Below are 25,579 nucleotides of genomic sequence, written 5' to 3'. Positions count from 1 at the left end.
GTGTGCATTATTTTTCAATCAGAAATAAAATTTCATAAGGATGCCTAATATTTATTTTTATGTTAATAGTGCTACCCTTTATAAAAGCAAAGCAAATTTTAATAATCAATTATTTTCTACTGAAACAATATTTTCTTTTAACCATTCCCAGTTAAACTAAACAATGTATTTCTGGTACAAAAGAAGTTTTTGAAACTTTGAAGAGATCTTGTTCGAATATATATTTTAAGTAAATATGTGTCCTTATTATCCAATTACACTTTAGCAGGAATAACTTGGAACAGTTACACAGTTATATCTCAGATCTGTAAAAGTATAGAAATAATAATGACCTGCTAACCTTGAGATCTCATGAACTCCAGTATCTTCCTGAAGACTCTACGCTTCCGAAAACATCATTTCAGTCAGTTGATATCTCCTTATTTTTTCCTTAAAAAAGAAAACATGTCTCAATATGTCACATAAGGTTATATTTTCAAAGAACAAAGCTAACTACATGGTATAAATATAATGTGACACAGAAAAATCAATAGGAATCGTGGAATATAAACAAGGCATTAAATACAGAACTAAATGATCATACTGTATATAGTTTAGCAGAAAGAATATCCATGCTAGAAGAATGTAGCAATTTTCTAATCAATAAGCACATATTACTATGGGCAAGAAGTTAAAGACATTCCATCTTATTAATCAGCATAGGATTACACTACATTTCAGTAACTTTTTGGTCTCCAGGAGATTCATATCTTTAAGACCCACAAAACTCCAGGAAAACCAACGAAAATGTCATAGCTAGATAGTTGTTAACAATCATGATGAATATTTATTATATGTTTTTGGATTTGCTTAAAGGAAACTATTTAATTATAAAATTATATCAAACATTTATACGTCCTGGTTTTAAGATACCTTAGGCTTTAAGAAAAAAATCTTGTTTTTAAAATTACAGTGCTAGAATTAAAAATGATTAGTGCAATAATTTTAAAAGGTGATGAAATCCTCACAATAATTATATACTTGAATTGTCCTCAAATTAAAATGTATATAGTCACTTTCTCTAAGGAATTAATGAACTTTCCATTCTAACATGTAGAAATAAATCACTATGTCATATACAAATTAAAAGTTTTCCTTAGAGATGAGCTAGGGAAATTCGTGAAGTGTGGTTCATTTATTATTTCCACAATACCCAGAAATGAACTAACACAGACCATAACCAATAATAATAGGTAGTATAGAAAAACTAAAATGGGTTACTTGAATGAAGAAATTGCCTGAACAAACAACATAGGGTGCTTTGTTCATACAAGCTTAAAAATATCAAAGTTGTTAAGAAAAAAAAATGTCTCAGGAACATTGTACATCTGAGGGCCTCTTTCTTCCTTTAAACATTATGTGCATTTACATGGATATGCAAAGATACAGGGATTTAGAACAGGCTAGAGTATATCTGTGGTACTCATATAAGTTTTACCAAATTATGGTTAGAATTAGGGAACTAAGTAGAGGGGTGCCTGGGTGGCCCAGTCGGTTGAGCATCTGACTCTTGATTTCAACTTGGATCATGATCTCACAGTTCATGAGATGGAGCTCCATGTCAGGCTTTTCTGCTGTCAGCACGGAGGCTGCTTGGGATTCTCTCTCCTGCTCTCTTGCCCCTTCCCCAACTCACTTGTGCACACACTCTCAAAATAAATAAACGTTTACCAAAGGAGAAAAAAAGAAGAAGAAGAATTATAAAACAAAGTCCAGTTTGGTCAGCAGAAGTACTTGAAAAATTTTGGAGAGATTAATTTAAAATTCAATTTTAAGTATAATTTTAAGTATCTTAAACTCTGTTGAGAACATTATATCCTCAAATGATAACATACTAAAGACCACTGAAACAATTATTTGTATCATCTGTTTCCATTATTTTGAGGTATATTTCAGCATATAACTTTTTCTGTCTTCTCTGTTAATGATAAATACATATCTGAAGATTGTAGGTCAAATCTGAAGATTGTAGGTCAAGCAAGTATAGTAACAGATCTCTACCTGCTTGTAATATGTCCAATGAATTAAAACTTTAAAAATTATTTGCAATTAAAACAAATTACTAAAAATAAATTAGATGCTGAGTTGAGTATGTCTATAAATGTCATTCATAATCTCAACTCAAACTTTCTTGTTAATGGAAATGAATCCCATAATATTTAAATGTCATTTTTACCTATTAAGGTATCATTTAAGAGTTTAACCTGAAAATAAAAAGTGTTTGCCGTTACAAAAAAAGGAAACTGCAATCACATTCAGTCTCCCTATTTTATAAATACAAAAATTGACATGTAGCTAAATCTGGAGGAAGAGATTAAGTATTTTTTGGCCACTGATTGTAAAATTGAAATTGAAAACATAATTGTGTTTTATAACCAAATAAAGAAAAGATTTTTCATAGGCATTTAAGGTAGTCTATTGAGAAAAGCAAAAGTATCTAAATTTACATATCTATAATATCTATCTAAAATACCCTGTAATTTAGACAAAGGCCAAAGGACCCTTGGTAATGGAAAAAAAGAACCCAAACTCTGACCTATTTGAAAGTCAAGTATATAAACAAATATTTTATGGACAGGATCGACCCTAACTGAGGCCAGTCAATCCCCTAGGAGGAGTTCATCACAAAGGAAGAATAATTCTGGAAGAACAAGTTGTATTCAAAGCAAAGTTCCAAGATGGAGCATCTGAGGACCAATGTGACTTCTGAGTACAATGTGCAGTATTGGATGCTGGAAACCATTTCAACCTAGCACTCTGTTTCTGGAGATTTGACCTGGGAACATGGGCTGTGTGAGACTGTGTGAGGAAATGTGTATGCACTTATGTGAGAAAGAATTTAAAGAGTTGTGCTAATATCTGTGCATTAATAGCACTCACTTTGAGACCCAGTCAACTTTGTAAAGGGATAATCTTTAGGTACTATATCTCAGAAAGATCTAGGGGCTCTGACTCTTCTTTTGCAAGCCCCTCTGGGCACAGCAAGGGTGGTCTAAACAAGATTTGTGGGAACTGCCATTTTCCAGGATTCCAGGAATTCTGTGTCTATGCAGTAATCACGACCAGAGTTGGATACTCCTAGCATAGCCTGTTGTTATACCAGTACTTGAATGGGATCCCAGTCCTATGGGTGACCTTAGCTGTGACAAGTGACATCTGGGACTTATTTGTGGATAAACAGAACCATCCCAGGCACTAAGAAAAATATTCAAGGAGTAATATTTATGGAAGACTAGGAACATGTATACTGCTGGAAATGCAACATCATTTGCCTTCATCAATTTTTTATGGCAGTCATCTAAAAACCCCTAGTTTGTGATTCTAAGTTCAGTAAAAAATAAAACTGGCATAAATCCATGCTATCATTTAGAATCGTGCACCTAATATTTATGGTGTATATCTGGTCTTTTCTAATATCTGGGGTCCAATTAAGAAATTCCTTGGGAAATACAAATCAAAACCACAATGAGATACCACCTCACACCTGTCAGAATGGCTAAAATTAACAAGTCTGGAAACAACAGATGTTCGTGAGGATATGGAGAAAGGGGAACCCTTTTACACTGTTGGTGGGAATGCACAATGGTGCAGCTGCTCTGGAAAATAGTATGGAGGTTCCTCAAAAAATTAAAAATAGAATTACCCTATGACCCAGCAATTGTATGTTAGTAATTTATTCAAAGGATACAAAAATGTTGAGTTGAAGGGACACATGCACCCTAATGTTTATAGGAGCACTATCATCAATAGCCAAATTATGGAAAGAAACTAAATGTCCATCAACTGATGAATGGATTAAGAAGATGTAGTATATATGGGGCACCTGGGGAGCTCAGTCAGTTGAGTGTCCAACTTCGGCTCAAGTCATGATCTCGTGGTTTGTGGGTTTGAGCCCCGCATTGGGCTCTAGCCCCACACAGGGCTCTGTGCTAATATCTCAGAGGCTGGACCCTGCGTCGGATTCTGTGTCTCCCTCTCTCTCTGCCCCTCCCCTGCCCGCGCTCTTTCTCTCTCTCAAAAATAAACATTTAAAAATATTTTTAAAAGGAGACATCTTTTTTAGACATATACATATGTGTATATATATGTATAGATGTATGACGGAATACTACTTGATAGAAAAGAACGAAATCTTGCCACTTGCAACATTGTGGATGGAACTGGAGGGTATTATGCTAAGCAAAGTCAGTTAGAGAAAGACAGTTATCATATGATTTCACTCATATGCAGAATGAGAAACTCAACAGATGAACATAGGGGAAGGGTAGGAAAAACAAAATGAAAACAGAGAGGGAGGCAAACCATAACAGACTCTTGAATACAGAGAACAAACTGAGGGTTGTTGGAGGGGAGGTGGGCGGGGGATCAGTTTAATGGGGGATGGGCATTAAGGAGGGCACTTTTCAGGATAAAGTGTCAAATGTAAGATGAATCCCTGGATTCTACTCTTGAAGCCAAGACTACACTGTAGGCTAAACTGATTTTAAATTAAAAACAAACAAAAAAAGAACTTCCCTGAGACCCAGTTTTTCACTTTTAGAAATTCCTACAGTATTGCAGAGCTACAGAGAATGGTGAATTCTACCTCTCCTTGCTTCAGGCTCCTTGGCTTCCTGGTTGTCCATGGACATTACTGCAAACCACCCCATACATCCCAGCAGCCGAGTGGAGTGGCAAGGGTAAAGGTACTCTCCAATGTTTGCCAATATTTTCTCTAAAGGGCATCTTTAGTAGGTCAGTGAGGCACAAAGCTCTTGTTGGCATGTTTTAGTCAATAGTCAAGCTAGATTTCACTGAGGTTAATGAAGGTAATATTGCAGTGGTAGCCTTGACTGAGCCATAAGATCAGCTTGTGTTGTTTTTAATGGATGATACACTGATTAACTATAAGGAAATATAACTTAAGACACTCTTATCGTACTCCTGTGTTAAAAAAAAAGTTATCTCTTGCATGTGATGAGCACTGAATGTTATATGTAAGTGATAAATCACTAAATTCTACTCCTGAAACTAATATTACACTGTATGTTACTGATTAAAATTTAAATTAAAACTTGAAATATTAAAAAACTCTTTTGCAGATGCTGAGTTTTTGAGAACAAAGTTGTTCGTCTCAGAATCACAGAACTGGAGGGGTGCTTGGGTGGCTCAGTCGAGTAAGCGTCCAACTTCGGCTCAGGTCATGATCTCACAGTTCGTGGGTTCGAGCCCCACGTCGGGCTCTGTGCTGACCGCTAACTTGGAGCCTGGAGCCTGCTTCAGATTCTGTCTCTCTCTCTCTCTCTGACCCTCCCCTGCTCACGCTGTCTCTCTCTCTCTCTCTCAGAAATAAATTTAAAAAAAAAAAAAAGAATCACAGAATTGGAGACCCCCAAGCCAACATTTCTGCATGTCTGGAAGTCTGGCTCATTTCAGTTTCAGAATGTCAAAAGGAAATGTCCGTTTGTGAACACAAGTGAAGAAATGTGAACTTGCTGTTCACTGTTTCTAAGGTGATAGTAATACTTATAAGTTCAGTGCAATAGTTTAATTGCATTTGCAACTGCATCTTAAAATGTGGTATTGCGTAATTAACATGACTTCATCCAGTAAAGCATCATTCTCTCTGAAGGACAGTTTCCTGACAGGAACAAAGGACCGAGGGCAAAAGCATGTAGCAGGAAAGACCAATCTGCCATGTTAAGTTAGATGCTATTTTCCTAAAAGAATAAAAACACACTGGCAGTCATATTGATTCTATTTAGACTTATTTCTTAAGTATCAGTATCACTCTAATTGTGTACCTTACACAGTCTGAAGTGTGTATCTACTCATTTACCAAACAGCAAAGAATGAATTTCCATGTTTTCCTAACATGAGTTGAACTGTAATAAAGTAGTATCACATGACCAAAAAAGTTTTCTAAAATGATGATAGCACTTATTCATTCCATTTCAGTAAAGTGGACAAGAGTTATCCAAACAAATTAAATCAGTTCTAATTAGGCTATTTATGTATCATGTAGTCACCGTGGGATTCTTCCACTCAATCAGCTGTGCTCAAAGGTTTACAAACAATTGTCTAGAATTGTTCAGATAGATCTCTAACACATGGCAAAAGACATAACTATAATTATGGGAAGTCTGCAAGAATTATAAGAAACTCTAGGTGAAAATTCAGGTAAAAATGTTAAAACCTAAATAAGTATATAATTTTCTAGAAATTTTTAAATTAGTGAAATTGATCCAAAAAGAGGTAAAAACTTGATTAGAGAGAGTAAAAGGGATTAAAACAGGTGTTTCAGGCTCTAGGATCACATGGGCACTTAGGATCAGTGGGTCACAGGGAAGCCTTAAAGAACCTTTACAACAAAGTGTGCCTGGGTGGCTCAGTTAAGCATCCAACTTCAGCTTAGGTCATGATCTCCCAGTCTGTAGGTTTGATCCTCAGAGCCTGGAGCCAGCTTTGGATTCTGTGTCTCCCTCTCTTTCCCTCTGCCCTTTCCCTGCTTGTTCTCTCTCTCTCATTCACTCTCTCTCTCTCTCTCTCTCTCTCTCTCTGTCAAAAATAAACAAACATTAAACAATTTATTTTAAAAAGAACCTTTGTAACAAAAGGTTGCAACTTGGGGTTGCCTGGGTGGCTCAGTCAGTTAAGTAACAGACTCTTGATCTTGGCTCAGGTCATGATCTCATGGTTCATGCCATCTAGCCCCGCACTGGGCTCTATGCTAACAGGGCGGAACCTGCTCAGGATTCTCTTTCTTTCTCTCTGCCCCTCCCCTGCACTTTGTCTCTCTCTCTCTCTCTCTCTCTCTCTCTCTCTAAATAAATAAATAATTAATAAAAAGGTTGCAAGTTGTTTAGAGGATACACTTAACCAACAAAAATGTTTCTTGACCTCTACACCTTTTTAATTCCCCCCACTCATGTTCACACTTCCCACTCACCCATTTTAGGGTCTGTTATTCAACATAGTAGACTACCCTCACGTGTATACTCACCTCCAAGACTTTTCTCTCTCTTGCACAAATCAGCATGATAAAAAAAATCACGTATAGGAGGATTAGGAGGAACTTAACTGAGGAACAAGGTGGAGAAGAAGGGGGGAAATGGTGGGGGAAAGGGAGAGAGGCAAACCATGAGAGACTCTTGAATGCTGACAAAAACTGAGAACTGATGGATGTGGGGGGGAGGGGGGATGGGTATGGAGGAGGACACTTGTGGGGATGAGCACTGGGTGTTATGTGAAAACTAATTTGACAATAAACTATTTTTAAAAAAATCATTTGCTTAAATTCAGCTCTCTTCCTACCACGAACCTACCCCTAGTAGCTGAACAGATAATTATGGACTAGAGAAAATGTAGGATATTACATTACTGGCATAGTGACATATGACCACAGACTTCAAGTGGTCTTCAGTAACACCTGACATTCTTTATCACATTTCTCTTATTAATTCATGCTACCCCTATGACACCACTAACAAAAGCACCTTTGCTTCTTTGTAACTCTCCAACATTTCTTTCCATTTCCTCTCTCTCAGTTTATGATATAGCTTCTGAGAAAATCAGAAGAACAATGATTCAATTTCCTCTTTTTTTAATGTTTTTACTTATTTTTGAGAGAGACAGAGAGAGCATGAGCACTGGCAGGGGAGGGGCAGAGAGAGAGGGTAATAGAGGATCCAAAGCGGGCTCTAAGCTGACAGCAGTGAGCTCAATGTAGAGCTTGAACTCAGGGCTTGAGATCAGGACTTGAGCCAAAGTCAGATGCTCAACTGACTAAGGCACCCAGGTGCCCCTCAGTTTCCTCTCCTTATCTATATCCTGTATACCCTTGATATTTGTATCCACATAGTCAGCCTTCGATGCTGTTATAATGGGGAAACTTCTTTCTCCCACCTAAGGTAAATTCCTTCTCTTGGATTCCATTTCCTCTCACCCAGTTTTAGGTCTCTGCTACTTCAATTATTTCCTCTTGCTCTTGCATAACTATTCCTCCTCACCCCCACCCCTACCCCCATTTTACTGAGTTATTCCCATCTGTCTGCAAATATGTTGTAATGTCTCCCAACTTAAAAATTCGTTTTATTCAACATAGTACTGGAAGTCCTAGCCACAGCAATCAGAAAACAAAAAGAAATAAAAGGCATCCAAATTGGCAAGGAAGAAGTAAACCTTTCACTAATTGCAGATGATGTGATACTGTATATAGAAAACCCAAAAGATTACCAAAAAACTACCAGAACTGATAAATGCATTAAATAAAGTGTAGGATAAAAAACAATATACAGAAATCTGTTCTATTTTTATATACTAATAATGAAGCAAGAAAGAGAAATTAAGAAAACAATCTCAGGCGCCTGGACGGCTCAGTCGGCTAAGCATCCTAGTTTGACTCAGGTCATGATCTAGTGGGTAACGGTTCTGAGCCCTGTATCAGAATCTGTGCCGCTCCAACTCAGAGCCTGGAGCCTGCTTCAGGATTCTGTGTCTCCTTCTCTCTCTGCCCCTCCCCCTCTCACACTCTCTGTCTCTAAAAAATAAATAAATGCTAAAAAAAATCTCATTTACAGTTTCATCAAATACAATAAAATATCTAGGATAAATATAAGCAAAGAGATGGAAGGCCCTACTCTGAAAACTATAAAGCACTGATGAAAGGGGGCACCTGGGTGGCTCAGTCACTTAAAAGTCTGACTTCGACTCAGGTCATGATCTCATGGTTTGTGAGATCAAGCCCCACATAGGGCTCTGTGCTGGCAGCTCAGAGCTCAGAGCCTGGAGCCTCCTTTGGATTCTGTGTCTCCTTCTCTTGCCACCCCTACCCCACTCACTTACATTCTCAAAAATAAATAAACATTTAAAAAAGTAATAATAAAACACTAATGAAAGAAATTGAAGACAACACAAGGAAATGGAAAGGCATTCCATACTCATAGGTCGGAAGAACTATTGTTAAACTGTCTATACTACCCAAAGCAGTCTACAAATTTAACACAATCCATATCAAAATACCAACAGCATTTTTCACAGAACTAGAATAGCAGTCCTAAAATTTATATGGAAACACAAAGGATCCTTGGTTATCTTGGAAAAGAAAACAAAATTGGAGGTATCACAATTTCAGATTTCAAGTTACATTATGAAGCTGTAGTAAGCAAAACAGTATGGTACTGGCACAAAAAATAGACACATAGATCAAAAGAACAGAATACAAAACCCAGAAATAAACTCACAACTATATGGTCATTTAATCTTCAACAAAGGAGAGAATATACAATGGAAAAAAGAGTTTCTTCAACAAATGGTGCTGGGAAAACTAGACAACTACATGCAAAAGAAGGAATCTGGACCACTTTTTTATATTCTACACACAAATAAGCTCAAAATGGATTAAAGACCTAAAGGTGAGACCTGAAACCATAAAAATCCTCAAAGAGAGCACAGGCAGTGCTTTCTCTGACATCAGCCATAGCAGTATTATTCTAGACACAAGGCAAGGGAAATAAAAGCAAAAATAAACTATTGGGAGTACACCAAAATAAAATGCTTTTTGCACAGCAAAAGAAGCAATCAATAAAACTTAAAGGCAACCTACCAAATGGGAGAAGATATTTGCAAATGACATATTCAGAAAAGGGTTAGTATCCAAAATACATAAAAAACTGAAACAACTCAATACCCCCCCCCAAAAAAAAAAAAAAACACTTAAAAATGAATAGAAGACATTAACAGACATTTCTTCAAAGAAAACATACAGATGGCCAACAGACACAGGGAAAGATGCTCAATATCATTTATCATCAAGGAAAAATAAATGAAAACAACAATGAGATATCATCTCATGCCTATCAGAATGGCTAAGTAAAAAACACAAGAAACAACATGTGTTGGCGAAGGTGTGGAGAAAAAGAAACCCTCATATGAAGTGATGGTGGGAATGCAAAGTGGTATAGTCACTGTGAAAAATAATATGGAGTTTCCTCAAAAAGTTAAAAATAAAACTATCCTACAATCCAGTAATCCCACTCATGGGTATTTACCCCTCAAAATACAAAACATTAATTTGAAAGGATACATGTACCCCTATGTTTATTGCAGCATTTTTTACAATACCCAAATTATGGAAGCAGCCCAAGTGTCCATCAATAGATAAATGGATAAAGAAGATGTGGTATATATACACAATAGAATATTATTCAACCATAGGAAGGAATGAAATCTTGCCATATGCAACAACATGGATGGAGTTAGAGAGTATTATGCCAAGTGAAATAAGTCAGTCAGAGAAAGACATATACCATATGTTTCACTCATATGTGGAATTTAAGAAATAAAACAAATGAGCAAAAGAAAAAATAGAGAGAAAGAAACCAAGAAATAGACTCTATTTTTAAGTAGGCTTCACACCCAGCACAGAGCTCAAAGCGGGCCTTGAACTCATGACCCTGAGATGAAGACCTGACCTGAGATCAGGAGTTGGACACTCAACTGACTGAGCCACCCAGGCACCCCAATAGACTCTTAATTGTAGAGAACAGATGGTTACCAGAGGAGAAGTAGGTGGGGAGATGGGTGAAATAGGTGATGGTGATTAAAGAGTACATTTATCATGATAAGCACTGAATAATGTATAGCATTGTTGAATCACTATATTGTACATCTGAAACTAATATAACACTGTATGTTAACTACATTGGAATTAAAATTAAAGACTTAATTAAAACATTCCTTTACATCATTTCCCCATCTCATCACCTTATTTCTCAACTCCATTTTTAAACTTAAAAAAATTGTTTTTAATTTTAGAGAGAGAGAGAGCAAGAGCAGTGGAGAGGGGCCAAAGGAGAGAGAAAGAGAATCTCAAGCAGGATCCATGTTTAGCGTGAAGCCAGACATGGGGCTCAGTCCACCAATCCTGGGATCATAACCTGGACTGAAATCAAGAGTTGGACCCTCATCTATCTCTCTCTCTGCCCCTCCCTCCCTCACGCTCCTCTTCTCTCTTTCTCTCAAAACTAATAAGTATTAAAATTTTTCTTAATTAAAAAAATATTTGGACACTCAAACAACTAAGGCACCCAGGCAGCCCTCCCAACTCCATTTTTTAAATTATTTATTTATAAGTTTCTTTAAAGTTCATTTATTCTGAGAGAGAGAGAGAGTCCGCACGCGCATGTGTTCAAGCAAGGGAGGGACAGAGAGAGGAAGAGACAGACTCCTAAGCAGGCTCTATGATCAGTGGAAAGCCTGACATGGGGCTCAAACTCAGAACCATGAGATCATGACCTGAGTTGAGATGAAGAGTTGGCTGCTTAACCGACTGAGGCACTCAGGTGCCCCTCAATTCCATTTTACACAACTTCTCCAGAGAGGGCATTCTCCATTCCTTAGATGTTATTCCATATTCAACTCTTCCAAATTAAACTTAATATTTATAACTCCACTGAAATAGTAGTTTTCAAGGTCAGCAGTAAACTTGGATATTGCCAAACAAAATGGTAGATTGTCTCTCAAGTGAGTTTGACTTAGGTAATCACATTCCCTTTTTTTTTTTTTAACTTGGCTTCTAGGATACCATGCATAAAGTAGGCTTATCTCCTACCTCATTTGCTACCCTTTCTTCTTCTTTTTTAATGTTTATTTATTTTTGAGAGAGAGAGAGAGGCAGGCAGAGAGAGGATCTGAAGCAGGCTCTGTGGTGATAGCACACAATCTGATACGGGACTTGAACCCACGAACTGTAAGAGCATGATCTGAGCCAAAGTTTGACGTTTAACTGACTGAGCCACCCAGGCACCCCGACTTGGTGCCCTTTCTGATCCTCCTTGCTTAATTTCTTCCATTCTTTCTGATGTATAAATCCTTTAGTAGACTGAGGTCTGAGACTTTTTCTCTGAGTCTTTCTTACAAAAACAGACAGTTCTATATCTTTAAATACCATCATTAATTATGAACCCCAAATCTTTAGCCTGAACCTCTTCTCTGGGCTGTACAGTCTTATACCCACTGCCAATTCCACAGCTTCACTTGAATGGTTAATACACTTTGAAAGTTAACATGTTAGTATAATAGTAATAATAATAAAATGAAAGGGAGGAAGGAAAGGAAGGAAACAGATTCCAGGCTTCCTCCTCCTACTCCCAGCTTTCCCATTCCAGTAAATGGCATCAGTGTTTGCCCAATCGCTCACATAAAAAACATAGCTCCTTAAGAAATGGCGGATTTTAAGGGCACTTGGGTGGCTCAGTCGGTTAAGTGTCCAACTCTTGGCTTTAGCTCAGATCGTGATCTCTTGCTTCGTGAGACTGAGCCCTGTGTCCGGCTCTGTGCGGACAGTGTTGAGCCAGCTCGGGATTCTCTCTCTCTCTGCTCCTCCCCTGCTAGCACACACGCTCGCTCTTTTTCTCTCAGAATAAATAAACTTTTTTTTTTTTTTTTTAAATGGAGCCTAACATTAAAAAAAAAAAGAAAGAAATGGCTGATTTTAGGATCAGGACAGGGTAAACACAAAATGATCCTGAAGCATTTCATAGTGATGGAAAACAAAGAGGGGAAAGAAAAGAAATAGGCATAGGAGTGTCAAAAGGACACAAGAATCAACTTGAAAGAACTCTCAATGGTCAAAGTTGGAATAACTTAAGGAAAAAAATATAATCACATTATTAGATTATAACCCAAAGAATAAAATGAATATTAGTCTACACTGATATAAATAAATGACTGAATAAATAAGTAACTAGTATAGAAAGAACAAATCTTTCTTACCAATATTTCAAAAAATATATGTAGATACTTCTCCCCTTCAGAAATTAGAGCTCGATCACCAATCCCACCTTAAGACTGAACTGTATATAGTAATACCACGGCTCTGTAAGACGTTAACACTGGGGGAAGCTGAGCAAAGGGTTTATGGAATTAATTCTGTGCTAGTTTTACAAATTTTCCATAAATCTAAAATTATTCCAAAATACAAAGCTTCCTTTAAGAGCCTAGGAATCATTCATATTTATCTCTTTTTCCTAAACCTCACATCTACACATCAGTTCTCTAATCAGATCCACCTTGAAGATTTATGCTGAATCTGACCACTTCTGACCAAGTCCACATGTCCCATTTCCACCACCTGACACTAAGCTGGCCTCTGCCTTCTCCATTCACTCTTCATTGCCCGTCTACACAAGCTCTTTGATGACATTTTACATTTGTTCTTTGTTCCTTCTAGAAGCCTCCTTCCACTCCAGATATTACATGGCCTATTTCCTCACTTCATCAAACCTCTATCAAAATGGCATCCCTTTGGAGAACCTTTTTATGACCATCTCATTTACAATAGCCAACCCTACTTCTATAGCCCAAACTTGCCTTATTTTTCTTCACAGTACATTTGTGTCATCGTATTCTTCACTTATTAGTTTTCTTGACTACTAATACAAATAAACATCATGGGCTTTATAATTTTGAATAAATAAATTAACACTTATTGCTTGGGGAAAAGTATGATCATACGCAAACCTGGCAGAAGTATGAATTTTGCTGCCTTTTTTAAAAAAAGCAGTATGTCTATATGTATTATGTCAATGGTCCTACTATTAGGAATCTATCCTCAAAAAAATAAAGCACCAGGGATGCCTAGATGGCTCAATCAGTTGGGCATCTTGCNGGTCCTACTATTAGGAATCTATCCTCAAAAAAATAAAGCACCAGGGATGCCTAGATGGCTCAATCAGTTGAGCATCTTGCTTCAGCTCAGGTCGTGACCTCACAGANCCGCGAGATCATGACCTAAGTGAAAGTCGGACGCTTAACCGACTAAGCCACCCAGGCGCCCCCTGCTTCAGATCTTCTGACCCTCTCTCTTTCTCACTCTTTCTGCCCCTACCCCCCACACCTGTGTTCTCTTTCTGAAAAATAAACATTTTTTAAAAAGTAAAGTACCAGTATATAATGATTTTTTTCAAAAGAATAGGTATGAGTCTCACTCATAGTAGCAGAGAAACTTAGCTGAAACAAATGAACATGGGAAAGTTTGATGAAAACATGATGTTTCTATAACTTGAAATATTTTGCAATCATTAAAAAGAGCTATGACAATTATGTTAGGGAATTTCCATAAGGTATTGTTCAATGACAAAAATCAAGATGGAGAAAAATGTATATAATATAATTCACTTTTGACAAAAAAAACTTCAAAGAGAATATGTTTATCTATGAATATTTGTTATTGAAAAAATGAAAGGATATAAACTAGGTCAACAAGAGTTACCTATAGAAGCAAGAGATATAGATGAAGAACACAGAGGAAGAAAAGAGAAAAACCAAGCAAAGCAAAACAAAAGGGAAAAAAAAGAGGGAGGGAGGGAAGGAAGTGTGGTTACGAAAAAGAGACCGAGAGAGAGGAAGAGGGCTCAAAATAAGATTGTATTTAATAAATTATTCATGGGTTATCTTAAAATCAGGAAATACCATTAAAAGTAATTTAACAATGCTTGATAGCACAATGTATAAAATTGAATATGTACCATGTAAATGAATAATTAGAGCAGTATAGATTTTAATATCAAAAAAGTATAGACTGTAATATCAAAAAAGAGAACAACTTGAAAAAACAATTGGCAAGAGAATATATGACTGTATGGGGGTAAACTTATGCTGTGAAATACTATAAAGAAAGAAAAAAAGAGAGAGGAAGAAGGAAGGAACGAATGAACGAACGAACGAACGAACAAAGGAAGGAAGGAACGAAGGAAGGAAGAGGGAGGGGGGAATTAAATTCTGTGAAATGATAATTACGACTTCACATAAAAATGCATATGTATCTGCATTAAAGAGAATCATTCAGGAAATCAATTCTGAAGCATAAAATTGTTTTTGTACACTGGGCCCCCAGTTTTTCAAGCAGAAACTAACTTTTAATTATAAAATTGATTGCAGAGCTCCTTAATCTTGGAGAGAATATAGGGACTTGCTGCTAGAATTGATCAGATTCCCAAGAAACACATAAATTCTTACAGATGGTCTTCGGAACACAGCTAAATTGCAGTCTATGTTCGTCGGTGTACTTTCAGTGTACTGCAGAAAATAGAAATCAAACCTAAAAAAAGAAAAAGCAATATCCATGGACAGGGATAAAAGGAAAAACTTTACAGAATTTGTTCACTCAACTTTTAGTTGCTGAGGCACCCTGTGGCATCCACCTTGGTTGTTACGATGTGGGCACTTTCCCTTATGGAAAGCATACAGTCGATGTCCCACAGGGTCAGAACACCCAATAAAGTCTTGAATGGTCACTGGGGCTGTCTTAACAACTTGCACTCTCTTAAAGAATAATGAGGAACAAATCAGAGACATTCTGTGAATGAACCCGGAGTGAAGATGTTTTTATTGTTTTTTTTAAATCTGAGTAGAGAAATGCAGATTCAATACAGTTCAAGGGAGAAACATTAGTGGCGTGATGATGTAATATCAATTGCTTAGGCTCTGGAGTACCAAACCAAACCAAACCAAGCCAAACAGAATTTGACATCTTGACATCTTGCTGATGCTTTCATCTTACCTCTGTGACTTTGGGCAAGTTACTTAATATCAGCTTCTTCAACTGTTAAATGGGCATATAATCTCTAATTTTGTATTTTTCAGGGAAGATAGGTACAGCATTTAAAACATCATGTGATTCATAGCAGATCTTTAATATATTAGTTCTCTTTATTAACCAGAAACAGGAGGGTAACATAGAGCATTCCTTAGCCTTGTTTTTACCTTATTTTTCCATTCCCCTAATATTCTCATTTATTTGACATGTACTCATTATTTTTTAACACAAAAGGGCAGAATTTTGATAAAGTATTTATAGATTTAAAAGCAATTAACCTGAATCTTTCCACTGCTCACTATTATGTAGTGCTGTTTCAAAAAAATTAACTTAGGTCTTCATATTTATTAACTCTGGTATCAAAATGGCTATGATATGATACCCATTATTATTGGTGGCCCAAAATATTTTTTTCCTTCTATTTTTTTTCTGGTAACATACTCCACATCTCCTTTCTTACTATCACAAGAATAGGTAAGTGAACAAGACCTAGCTAATCAAAGAACCTCATTCCTTGGCCATAGTGATTCAGTGAAGGGCATCCGATGCATGCTAGGGTTACTGGTCAGGGTCCACCTCAGAAAGAGAGGCAATGTTAGGTGGTCCAATGGAAGGAATTTCATGATGAACAGGCTATAAAGATTTTCGAAGACGTGAGATGCTAAACTAAACAGAGAAAAGAAACTCAGAGTATAGTAATAGTAAGAAGCTGACACTTCTATGGCTGTAGGCACAAAGGAAGGATTGGTGTCACCAGAGCCCCAGACCTGGTGCTACCTCATGCAAGAGGGGTATGTGGGAAGGCTGCTGCATGTGGTCTAGGACCACAGATGCAGGGCCATCACAGCAAAGGCTGGAACATGGCAGACATGCAGTGACCACTGCAAGTACTGCCTGAAGCCTGGATGAGTGGGTGGAAATACTCTAGCTTATCCCTTCATCTTGCTCTCCATTGTCCCACCAACACCTCTTATTTGCTGAGTCCATCTGGCAATCAGTGGGCAAGATATAGTTTTCAGAGGAAGGGCAGACCAGATCTGAGCACAAATGGGCACACAGTTGACACATTAAGACAATCCTCACAAAGACACAAGATATTTCACCGTTTAAGCTGTTGGAGCCAGGGATGGAAGTGATTATTCCTTGCCTTCAAGAATAGAGTGCTAGGGGGACACCTAGGTGGCTCAGTCGGTTGAGCCTCTGACTACTGATTTTGGCTTGAGCCCTGATCTCACAGTTTGTGGTTTTTGGGCCCCATGCTGGACTCTGTGTTGACAGCCTGGAACCTGAGTTGACAGCATGGAGCCTCTTTGCCCCTCTCCCAATAGTGTGCCCTCTCTCTCTCTCTCTCTCAAAACAAACAAATAAATGAATGAATAAAAGTGAAAAAAATATATAGTGCAGGCAAATATCTTCCACAGATTAGGGAAACCCATAATCCCAAATGCAGGAGGAGAAAATCAGGCCTTCTCATAATGAAAAGAGAACCAAGTCATAGGGGGCGGGGAGAGCAGAGGTTGCCATTTGAGTCACAGATCCATTTTGCCTGATAGGATCTCACTCCTGTCTTTCTTGACTGCATGAACTAAGAGGTCTTTTTTTTTTTTTTGGTTTAAATTAGATTATGTTGGGCTTTTTAACCTTGCAGTAGAAAGCCTTGACAAATATAACCATGACCATTAACTGAATATTTTAAAGAGGCTCGAGGACATAATGCCAAGTATCACCAGTTAAAAAAAAAAAAAAGGAAAAAAAATTAAAGATGGATATAGTAAGAGAAATTAAGTGAAAGTGGTTATGTTGACAGGTCTTGGTTGACTACAATACTGGATGAATTCTCTCTCTCTTTTATCTTAAATAAGGAATTTAAATACAAAAAAAAAAAGGAATCTGAAAAGGTAATTTTCTCCAGCGTCTTAAGACCGAGGAGCCAGTTGATTTCTTTGATTCATGCCTGGTAATCAGACTACAAAAGGAATGCAGATCAATGCCAGATGGAGGCTATCGAAACAAAAACTGGCCACAAAGAAACAAAAATGTATTTAAAGTTAACCTGCAGCTACAATATGTAAGATGCTAAGCAGAGCAGTTTAATCTTCTTTTGTCCTACCTCAACAATTCAAAAGAGAATTTCTTTTAATAATGTAAGTGAATGATATATCCTTTAAGCCATTTGCAGAAAAGGTAAAGAAGGCCCAATCAACCACCATCTCTATTTATTTGTGTTGAACACTATTGTTTCCAGCTTTTCCCCGTTTCACATCAAGCAATACCTGTACTTTATCTTTTTACTACTCCTCAGTTAAGTGGAAAATAGAAATTAATGGGTTTTGCTCTATAGAAAAGAAATCCTTGGAATCCTAAAAGTGGTTAGCAGTTTGTTTGTTTTGACTACCTAGAACAGAGAGTCAGATCATACTTGCCAATGAATATTTTTGTCTGAAGAATAAACTTATTACAACAATCACCCCCTCCCCACTTTCTCAAAATCTGTTCCCATTCAATGATGCACCCTCTTCTAGATCAAAGTTTCTGGACAAATGAAGAACCATTTGTCTTTAACGCATAAAGTTCTTCAAAAATTACGGGTTTTGAAATATAGTATCTGTTGCAGGACATGGAAATAGAATGATCATTTTTATTTTGTTACGGATTTCAGAACACATACAATAGTGTAGTGGCTAACAATGCTGGCTCTGGGCATTTGAGCTGGTTTTAATTCAAGCGCCAGCCTAGCATGTACAAATTGTGTGAATTTAGGTATGCTGTTTATGCTGTCTTTTTCTCAGTTTCCTTATCTGTAACATGGGAATAAAACCACCAAAGTCACCACCTTCACTCATCTTATAGGCTGTTTTGTGAGGATTAAATGAGATAATACTTCAAAGGCAATCAAAATTAAAATGAAAAATCAAATCTGCAAGGGTTATTGGTAGTGGAGGTTTTTTTTCTACCATTTGCTTCTTATCATTGTGTGTGTGTGTGTGTGTGTGTGTAACTGAATTTGAAGTCTATTTTGAAATATTTTATTTATTTACTTATTTTTTAAAGCCATTGACTAACATTTCCCCAGAGCCCCCCACCCTCTAACGTCTGGTGACCACCAATGAACTATGTATTGTGTTTTTCTCTTTTTTCAAGATTTCATATACGAGTGAAATCAAACAGTTTTTCTCTGTCTGACTTATTTCACTTAGCTTAATACCCTCAATCTCCACCCATGCTATCGCAAATGGCAAGATTTTCTTCTTTCTTGCCTGACTTACATTTCATTTTATATTTTGATAGATAAATAGAGAGAGAGAGATGGAAATCTTGCATCTTTATCCATTTATTTCATCAATGGGCACTTTGGTTGCTTCCATGTCCTGCTATTCTGAATAATGCTTCAATGAACATGGGTGTGTAGATATCTCTTTGAGAGAGTAGTTTCATTTCCCTTGGATATTTACTCTGACATAGGATTACTAGATCATGTGGTAGTTGCATTTTTAGTTTTTTGAGAATCTTCCATAATGTCTTTCATAGTGGCTGCACCAGTTTACATTTCCACCAACAGTGCACAATATTCCCTTTTCTGTACAACTTCTCAATATTTGTTATTTTTTGTCTTCTTTATTATAGTCCTTCTAACAAGCGTGAGATGATGTTATTATTCCTTTAATTTGCATTTCCCCAACAATTATTTGTTAATTACCTTTTTCATATATTTTTGTCCATCTGTATATCTTCTTTGGAAAAATTCTATCCAGGTCCTTTGTCTATTTTTTGTGTTGGATTGTTTTGTTTTTGTTGTTACTGAGTTGCTTAAATTCCTTTTATATTTTTGGATGTTAATCTCTTATCAGATATAAAGTTTGCAAATATTTCCTTGATTCCATAGGTTGGCCTAATTTTGTGGATTGTTTCATTTGCTGTGCAAAACCCTTTTAGTTTGATGTAGTCCCAATTGATTTTTGCTTTATTGCTTGTGCTTTTAAAGTCATATCTAAAAACTTGTTGCCCAGTTTGATGTCAAAGAGACTTCTCCTATGTTTTTTCTATGAGTTTTATGGTTTCAGGTCCTTAATCCATTGAAGTCACTGATTTGAATCAAGTTAATTTTTGTGAATGGTGAATGGGGTCTGGTTTTATTCTTTTGCATGTGAATATTCAGTTTTCAGAACAACATCTACTGGTCTCATTTTTAATTGAACATTAAGAGAATGCGGTATTTTCATTGTAACTCTGCCAATATCTGTCTAGAAGCCTGTTGCCATTTTTGTCTTTTATGAAATTTTTGTCAACCAGAAAAGCAGGATTACAATTTTTTTTCTTTCAGTTGGAGTTGATGTATTCATGGTTATCAAAATACTCATAGTTTTGGGACTTTGAAATAATAAATATTCATGGGTGTAAAAAAGCATGATACATAACTACACAGTCTTAATTACATTAATCTTAGTTATGTAGATACACAAATGGGACCTAGAAGTAAAACTAAACTGCCTGGGACTATGGATGATTCTGTTCTTTGCTTCTTGTGATTTTCAGTTTCCTTTTATGCACATTTTAATTTTTAAAAAATAATTTTTTTAACCTAAAACAAAACAAAACAAAACACCATTTACTGAAGAGACTGTCCTTTCTCCATGGAATATTTTGGTCCCTTTGTGAAATATTAGTTGAGCATATATGCATGAGTTTATTTGTGGGGTCTCCAATCTGTTTCATTGATCCATGTGTCTGTTTTAATGTCAGTACTATACTGCTTTAATTACTATAGCTTTGTGATATAGTTTGAAATCAGGAAGAGTGGTGCCTTCAGCTTTGTTCTTTCTCAATAAAACACATTTTAAAATGGATTTTAAGTTAACTGTGAACATTTCTAAGGGCCCTTTAATGCACACACATTGCTAGACTAAATTTGCTCCTCCTGTGAGATTAAATTACTTTATGATGTAATAGATTCAAAGGCAATAATAGCTTTCTATTTGGAAAACTATTTTTTAGTTCATAGTATTAAAAAGTCAAAGGAAAAATAGGATTGTTTTGATATGTACTAATGAGGAATTTGATGTAACTTTACAGTAATTATTAATCAAAAACTCTTGGCAGAAGGATACCTCCTTCATGTAGGATAAAGAATATCCTATGGCTAAATTAAAATTATAACCTTGAAAGCATTTTCATTAAAAAAAATAATGTTTCGGGGCGCCTGGGTGGCTTAGTCGGTTAAGCATCCGACTTTTGCTTGGGTCATGATCTCGCGGTTCGTGGGTTCGAGCCCCGCGTCGGGCTCTGTGCTGACTGCCAGCTCAGAGCCTGGAGCCTGTTTCAGAGTCTGTGTCTCCCTCTCTCTCTGACCCTCCCCTGCTCATGCTGTCTCTCTCTCTCTCCTAGAAATAAATAAAACATTAAAAAAATAATAAATAATGTTTCTATAGTACCAAAAATAATCTGTTACAGTATATATAAAAAGTCTCATTCTTAATAAGAACAAAAATATTTTAAAAATTCAGGAACTCAGCAAGGAAAATACATGGAAAGAAGAAAAGCACAAAATTTTACTGTGGGCAATATGGTAATAATGTTAATCTTCCTTGTGAACCAAATTAACCTATAAATTTAATGTAATTCCCAAGACGTAGCAATTGTTTGGTAACTTGACAATATTCTTTTAAAATTCAAATAATGATCATGTGAGAACAGCTTATAGAGAGACTTTAAAGAGTATGGTAGTATATTGTGTTTCTGTTTCAGGTAAGGAACTCTTAGGTGAGATAATAAAACTTACCAGAGTCATAATATAATGCTATTGCTGGTTTCAGTATAACCATTCAGACCATGAAACAGAAAGGAAATCCCAGACGCTGATCCTATGTCTATAAGAATTTGGTTCGAGATAAGGACAAAATTTCATATTAATAGAAAATATATTATCCAGTATATGATTTTAGGAAAACAGGAAAATTATCTTTCTAAATCACAATACACACCAAAATAATCTTCAATCAGTCTAAAGATTTAAATATATAATAGAAATTTATGAAAGTTCTAGGAGAAATTATTTGTGTGTACAATTAATCTTGGGAGCAGAGAAGTTCTGTCTAAGCATTTCCTAAAGGCCGAATCTATGATACATTTGACCACATAAACATATTTCCATGGCAAACATAAACAGCGTTAATAGACAAATGGCAAAATAGGAAAGAGACATTATTACTTTGTGTTAATCAAATAATCCTTAATATTATAAAATGATGAAAGAGAAATCATCACTATAAAAAAACCCAAAATAGACTATTTCCATACACATAAAAAGGTAAATAAATATATGAATTGCTAGCTTCCTAGTGTTCAGAGATATTCAAGTTAAAACAGCTGTAGAATATCAGTTTTTGCTTCTCAATATGGACAAGGAGTATGTATGTGTGTGTGTGTGTGTTCATACATAATGTATGAACACATAATGTATGTGGACACACACACACACACACACATAGAATACCTAGTTAATTTGGCAAGATGTTGGGTCATAAGAACTCAATTACTTCAAGTGGGCAAATAAATTGGTAAATCTTTCTGGAGGGCAATTAAAATGGTATCCTTTGAATTATAATCTTTAGGGATTTATTCTAGGATTCATCTATAAGCATGTCATGACAGCTGTTATTATGTTGGTAAAAAAGCTAGAAAGCTTTTAGAATGAATGAACACAAATCTTAAGGGCTAAAATATATGAAAATAAATTGAGAAAATATATAGATATTGTGAAAAGTGAGAAATCTATAAATAACAAAAATTATTAATTAACTAACGTTTCTTAAGTTTTTCTATATTTCTCTAGAAAATGTTTGCCTTTTTGCCTCTAGATTTTATTATTACATGCCTCATACATATGATTTTATAAATGAAAAAATAATATTTTAAACTTCTTTATTAATGTGAATATATTTTTATGTCAATAGATACATTTGTTCAACTGTTTTTATTAGCCACATGGTAATCGCTATGGGTTTTCCATAGATTATTTACCCAATTGTGTGGCAGAGAGATTCTGTAAAATTTTTTACCATAAAAGGTTACTGCAAAATTACTGCAAAAATTTTCCATAAAGCTAAAATATTTATACCTTTAGCTTTTGAAAGTAATGAATAAATGTTAAATGTATCGATTCAAAATATTTCAATGTTCTAACCTTAGAATTTCTGACTTATGAATAAACATAAAGGTTGGTAAAGGTATGTAGGGGGTTTAGAGAGTGATTTCACTTATGCTAGCAATATTGTGTGAATAAATTTCATGAACATTTGGTATAAAAGCATTTTTTTCCTATAAGTGTGCACCTGTTGAAGGTAAACTCAATTATATCCAACAATCTTAATTTCTACACAATTAATTAGCCTATTTAAGTCTATTCATGTCATGTTTAAGATGACAAATCATTTGATCAGTTAAGCATGTTCTTTTTCAATAGAAGTCATGAACATGTCAATCAAAAATAAATTTATTTAGGACCTAACATTATGAGAATGAAATGAAATATTTTTTTAAAGTATCTAGAACAATGCTCAGCAGATTATAAAATGTCCAATAAAGCTTGTTGTTGTGATTATTACCATTAAGCACTGTGGGGCAAATACAGGACGCAGCTCCTACCATCAAGGTATTTAAAATAATTGTAATTATAAATTTCAACCATTTCCATATTCTGGCTACAAAGCTAGTGAATGCTAAAAAAAAAAAAAAGGCATTCTATTGAAAATAACAATATTTACTTAAGTTGCATTTATCTTTTTTAAATTTATTTTTATGTTTTATTTATTTTTGAGAGAGAGAAAAAGAGAGCAGGAGCAAGGGAGGGTCAGAGAGAGAGGGAGACACAGAACTTGAAGACAGGTTCCAGGCTCTGAGCCAGCTGTCAGCACAGAGCCTGACACGGGTCTCGAACTCACAACCGTGAGATCATGACCTGAGCCGAAGTCAGACACCTAACCAACTGAGCCACCCAGGCACCCCACATTTATCTTTTTTAGATTCATTCATTTTAAATTTTTCATCAAAAATTTTTTTACTTCATACTGAGGGGAATTTTTAAGTAATATATGCTTCTTTATTAGTGCCCATAAATTACTTAGGTCAAGTTTACTCCTTAGATCTTTTGCAACCTAACTTTATGCATATTTTTAAAAATCCAGGGCAAATATATGATATACATGTTTCATGTAGCCATGATCTTAGCATAGCACTTAATTTTAGTGTTGATTAACGACCATTAGAATTGCCAGCGTAATGTTAATTATTTTGGTGGGTAAAAACTTTTTTTTTAAGTTTATTTATTTAGTTAGAGAGAGTGCACATGCAAGCAGGGAAAGGGCAGAGAGAGAAAATCTCGAGCAGGCTCTACACCATCAGCGCAGAGGCCGATGCAGGGCTTGAATTCACAAAAGGCAAGATCATGACCTGAGCAGAAATCAACACAGATGCTTAACTGATGAAGCCATCCAGGCACCCTGGTAAGCAAAAATTTCTTAACATGTGTGTATCTGAAAATGCATATAAGTCTAAAATATGTACTACTCTCTCCAAGCTAAAATGAGTGTTGTCATAGAAACAGCAAACAGCAAAAGTCAGATCTGATATGACGAGAAGATTGTGGACATCTTTGAAGAAACTGTGAAATAGGACAGGCTATATTAGAAAAATTAACTATATTTAAAATTAATAGTCATTATTTCTGCCAAACCACGTTTCTTAGGGATGGAATTAAATACCGCAAACCCTGGAATTGTTAAGATTTAAAATATGTATGGGGGCACCTGGGTGGCTTAGTCGGTTAAGCGTCCGACTTTCGCTTGGGTCATGATCTCGCAGTTCGTGGGTTCGAGCCCCGCGTCGGGCTCTGTGCTGACTGCCAGCTCGGAGCCTGGAGCCTGTTCCAGTCTGTGACTCCCTCTCTCTCTGACCCTCCCCTGCTCAGGCTGTCTCTCTCTCTCTCTCCTAGAAATAAATAAAACATTAAAAAAAAAAAAAAGATTTAAAATATGTATGTTTTTTAAAATGTAGAAGTTGAAAGCATTAGAGCAAATTTTAAGATGAAATATATTAAGTATTCTTCAATGTGAATATTTGAAAGTAATTTTATTAATATGATTTCATATTAAATATGTACATTTTTTATCTCACAATAGATCCATTAACATTATCATCCAATCTTGGCATAAAAATATATAGTCTTAAATGCATTTCAGGTCTCCACAATAACACAGTTAATGAGACTCACTACTGCATTTTAGTCAGAAATATCTAGTGCCCTCAGCACTCTATCAATCTTCACTAGCTTTCATGATGCTTTGTAAATTCTTTTAATAAAGTTTGCTTTTTGGGGGTCTTTTTTGTCATGCTAATTAAGACCACTGCAGCTATCCATTAAGGATCTTAAAGTGATTTAATAGTTCATTATGGAAATCAACATTTCATTCAAAGTCCTAGAATTGTAAATTACATAAATCAATCTTTATTACTATTCTACTATTATATTTGTGAGATAAGATAAAAACAAATGCAAAAAACTGAGTCCATTCCAATTTTAATTCATTAGGCTTTCCTACCTGAAAATTAAATATCATTTTAAAAAATCTCTTTCCAGTTTTTATGTGCTGACCTCTGAAAGTCAAATATGTATCTTTTGTTATATTTATTACGATTGCTCATTCTTCACTACATGTAAAAACTATACTTTTAATCCTAATCCAACTGTCAAATGAATTCAGTAAACTTGAGACATTTAACTATTCTAGTTCATGCCAGATCACTGTAGCTGAACATATAGGACATATGCTACAACAATTCTGTGGCCCTAAAACATTCCCAGTTTACTCCCAAATTCCTCAGACAAAAAAAAAAAAAGGAACATTTTCAGAGTACAAACATGTACTTTCCAGAGTGAAATGGTTAAATATCGCAGCCAATTCAGAAATA

The 25,579-nt window shown here is 35.8% G+C and overlaps 1 protein-coding gene across 1 annotated transcript in view; it reads right to left on the bottom strand.

Annotated features, from left to right (window-relative positions):
- CSRNP3 (cysteine and serine rich nuclear protein 3) overlaps positions 1–25,579 on the bottom strand; it is a 178,585-nt gene that overhangs the window by 148,251 nt on the left and 4,755 nt on the right. Inside the window, 1 exon segment of the mRNA XM_077751206.1 lies at positions 341–429. Within this exon segment, the coding sequence (XP_077607332.1) occupies positions 341–353 (13 nt within the window). The 5' untranslated portion in view covers positions 354–429.

The sequence above is a fragment of the Crocuta crocuta genome, unplaced genomic scaffold (assembly GCF_008692635.1).
Source record: "Crocuta crocuta isolate KB4526 unplaced genomic scaffold, BGI_CrCroc_1.0 scaffold219, whole genome shotgun sequence".
Lineage (NCBI taxonomy): Eukaryota > Metazoa > Chordata > Mammalia > Carnivora > Hyaenidae > Crocuta > Crocuta crocuta.
The sequence above is the reverse complement of the archived record's forward strand: the minus strand, read 5'-3'. Positions and strand labels throughout refer to the sequence as shown.